We start from the raw sequence: 2,339 nt of genomic DNA on the forward strand, positions 1-2,339 counted from the left end.
CTTGAAGCGCGGCTTATTAGTTGTCCCCGATCCCGATCGTCGCACGTTCCCAATAACAACCGGCACGCGAAACACGCGATCGGGTCTAATCTGTGGTTTCGAGACCGTGTCTCGTGGTCGTCGAACACTTCGATGGTTTAGGTCCGGTGGTTAGTAGCTAAACTTTGCCAAGTGTCTAGGTCATCAGCTCTGGCGTGTCGTCCGCGTAAACATCGTCCGGAGGTTCCACCCTCACGGACAACTGCGTGTAACCCTTGTTTTTCCTTTCCCTTCTTCCCGATATTGCCTGAAAATATTGACCGACCGATTAATTCCACGTAAGAAAGAAAAATTATGGAAAATTTTTTTTTTCTCTTGAAATTTTACAAATTTCAAAAATTTGGATTATTTTTCGAATTATTGTTTTAATATTTGATTATTTCTGATGTATAGGTCGAAACCAGTTACCTGAAGCACGATGAATATAGTGGCGAACAAGGCGACAGATATGAGACAAATGGCGACGGCGATGGTCGTGGTGGCCGTTATCGCCAGCGAAACCGAGTCGTTTTTATCGGTCGTTGTCCCCTCGTAGCTCGTGTACACCTCGGAGATGGCCGTGTCAGCCGAGGCGAACTCCGTCCCTGGCACTCTTCTCTTGCCAGCCGGCGAGCTGTTCCTGCAGCCACCTGGCACGTGTTCAAAAAAGGAATTTTTGAAATTCAAATCATAATTCTTTTCGAAGATTCAATTTTCAAAGTAGCTTTAAAATTCGTCGAACAAATCGGATTTCATCGAATCGATGTTTATAAGAAAAAAAAAAAATAATTCCACTTTGGATAAATTATCGACAACGATTGGTTGGACGAATGATTAATCTCACCGGTTTCCGGGTCGCAGAGGCAACACTCTTCGGCCTGGCCACCCTTCTCGTTGCCCGTGCAACAAGGCACGCACTGATTGTTCAATTTATCCAGGTGCAACGGGGGCGAGCAAGCGGCGCAACTGAACTTCCCAGAGCCGGTGCACCTTCGACAATCCGGGTGGCAATTCTTGCAGAGCCGCGTCAGAGAATCGTAGTACTGCGCCCCGAGGCATTCTTTGCACAGGCCGTCCTCGAGCATCGAGTGGGGTGGACACGAGGTGCATTCCTTCGGCCCCTCGCCTGTAAAATAAAATAAATTGAAACCCTTAGTCGACTCCTCACCGTTTCTTCCATCAGCTCAAATGTCGAGCTAGACTTATACAAGCAGCTTCTAAGGTAATTTAAAATAATATAATATGATAATAAGGTAATTTAAAATGTTTTTTCTTTTTCTCTCAAAAGTACTTTACACGATATTTTATTAATTATAATTCTCTTTTTAGATCCTTTTTGTAAATGAATTAAAGTGCTGTTGCTAGAGTGCAAAGGGTTAATACCATGAAGGATGACATGTGTCTCAAATGATAAATACGAGTTAGTTATATATACACAAATTGAAATTTGAAAGGCGAGTGATAGCGAAAGATAAATCGTATCGATGAGTTTCAGGGATGGAATCTGGACCAGGGATTCTCTCTGGAGATGACTATTCGTTCAATATTTACTCCATCGAGGCATGGAGTCCAGCACTCATATCTGCTCTCTAATTCCTCCTACCTTTGCACGTGCGACAGTAATGGTGACACTTCTGGCAACCGAAGTTGGACTTGAAGAATCCTTCGGGACATTCCGGGTGACACTCGCCCGCCGCTAGTTGCCAACCACCGGGACAGGTCACGCATTGATCCCTTCTGGGCCCGGAACACGTTTTGCACGCCAGATAGCATTTCGCGCACTGACCTCGATCGCTATAGTATCTGCGTTGGGAACGAGTTTCGCGCATTATGTCAATATTCTTGTTACCAGAGATCGTGATTGTATTAATTTTAAAAGCTAAATTTAAAAACTCGAGACCTCTGTCAACTCGTTCACACTCATTTGTAATTGTAACAATCTTCGAGAAAAAGAACGAACTCAAATTTCGTGCAAAATTCTTAATTTTAATGGAAACCGAGTCTCTTGCTATAACACGAAAGTTCAATTTTTGAGAAAAAGTAACTCATCCCTGCGTTGCAAGTTTTATGCATTTGTCAAAATTTTTGTTATGATGTTTATTTTAATTTTAATGGAAACCGAGTCTCTTGTAACTATAACACGAAAGTTCAATTTTTGAGAAAAAGTAACTCATCCCTGCGTTGCAAGTTTTATGCATTTGTCAAAATTTTTGTTATGATGTTTATTTTAATTTTAATGGAAACCGAGTCTCTTGTAACTATAACACGAAAGTTCAATTTTTGAGAAAAAGTAACTCATCCCTGCGTTGCAAGTTTTATGC

At 42.1% G+C, this 2,339-nt stretch overlaps 1 protein-coding gene across 1 annotated transcript in view; it reads right to left on the reverse strand.

Moving 5' to 3' along the window:
• Nucleotides 1-2,339, reverse strand: part of LOC102676497 (furin-like protease 2) — a 402,319-nt gene continuing 399,980 nt past the window's right edge. The window contains exons 14-17 of the mRNA XM_006609486.2: nucleotides 1,622-1,821; nucleotides 863-1,144; nucleotides 448-668; nucleotides 1-286 (exon numbers count right to left, since the gene is read on the reverse strand). Of these exons, the coding sequence (XP_006609549.1) occupies nucleotides 176-286; nucleotides 448-668; nucleotides 863-1,144; nucleotides 1,622-1,821 (814 nt within the window). The 3' untranslated portion in view covers nucleotides 1-175. The remainder of the gene's footprint in view (nucleotides 287-447; nucleotides 669-862; nucleotides 1,145-1,621; nucleotides 1,822-2,339) is intronic.

Source organism: Apis dorsata, unplaced genomic scaffold, assembly GCF_000469605.1.
Source record: "Apis dorsata unplaced genomic scaffold, Apis dorsata 1.3 scaffold_56, whole genome shotgun sequence".
Lineage (NCBI taxonomy): Eukaryota > Metazoa > Arthropoda > Insecta > Hymenoptera > Apidae > Apis > Apis dorsata.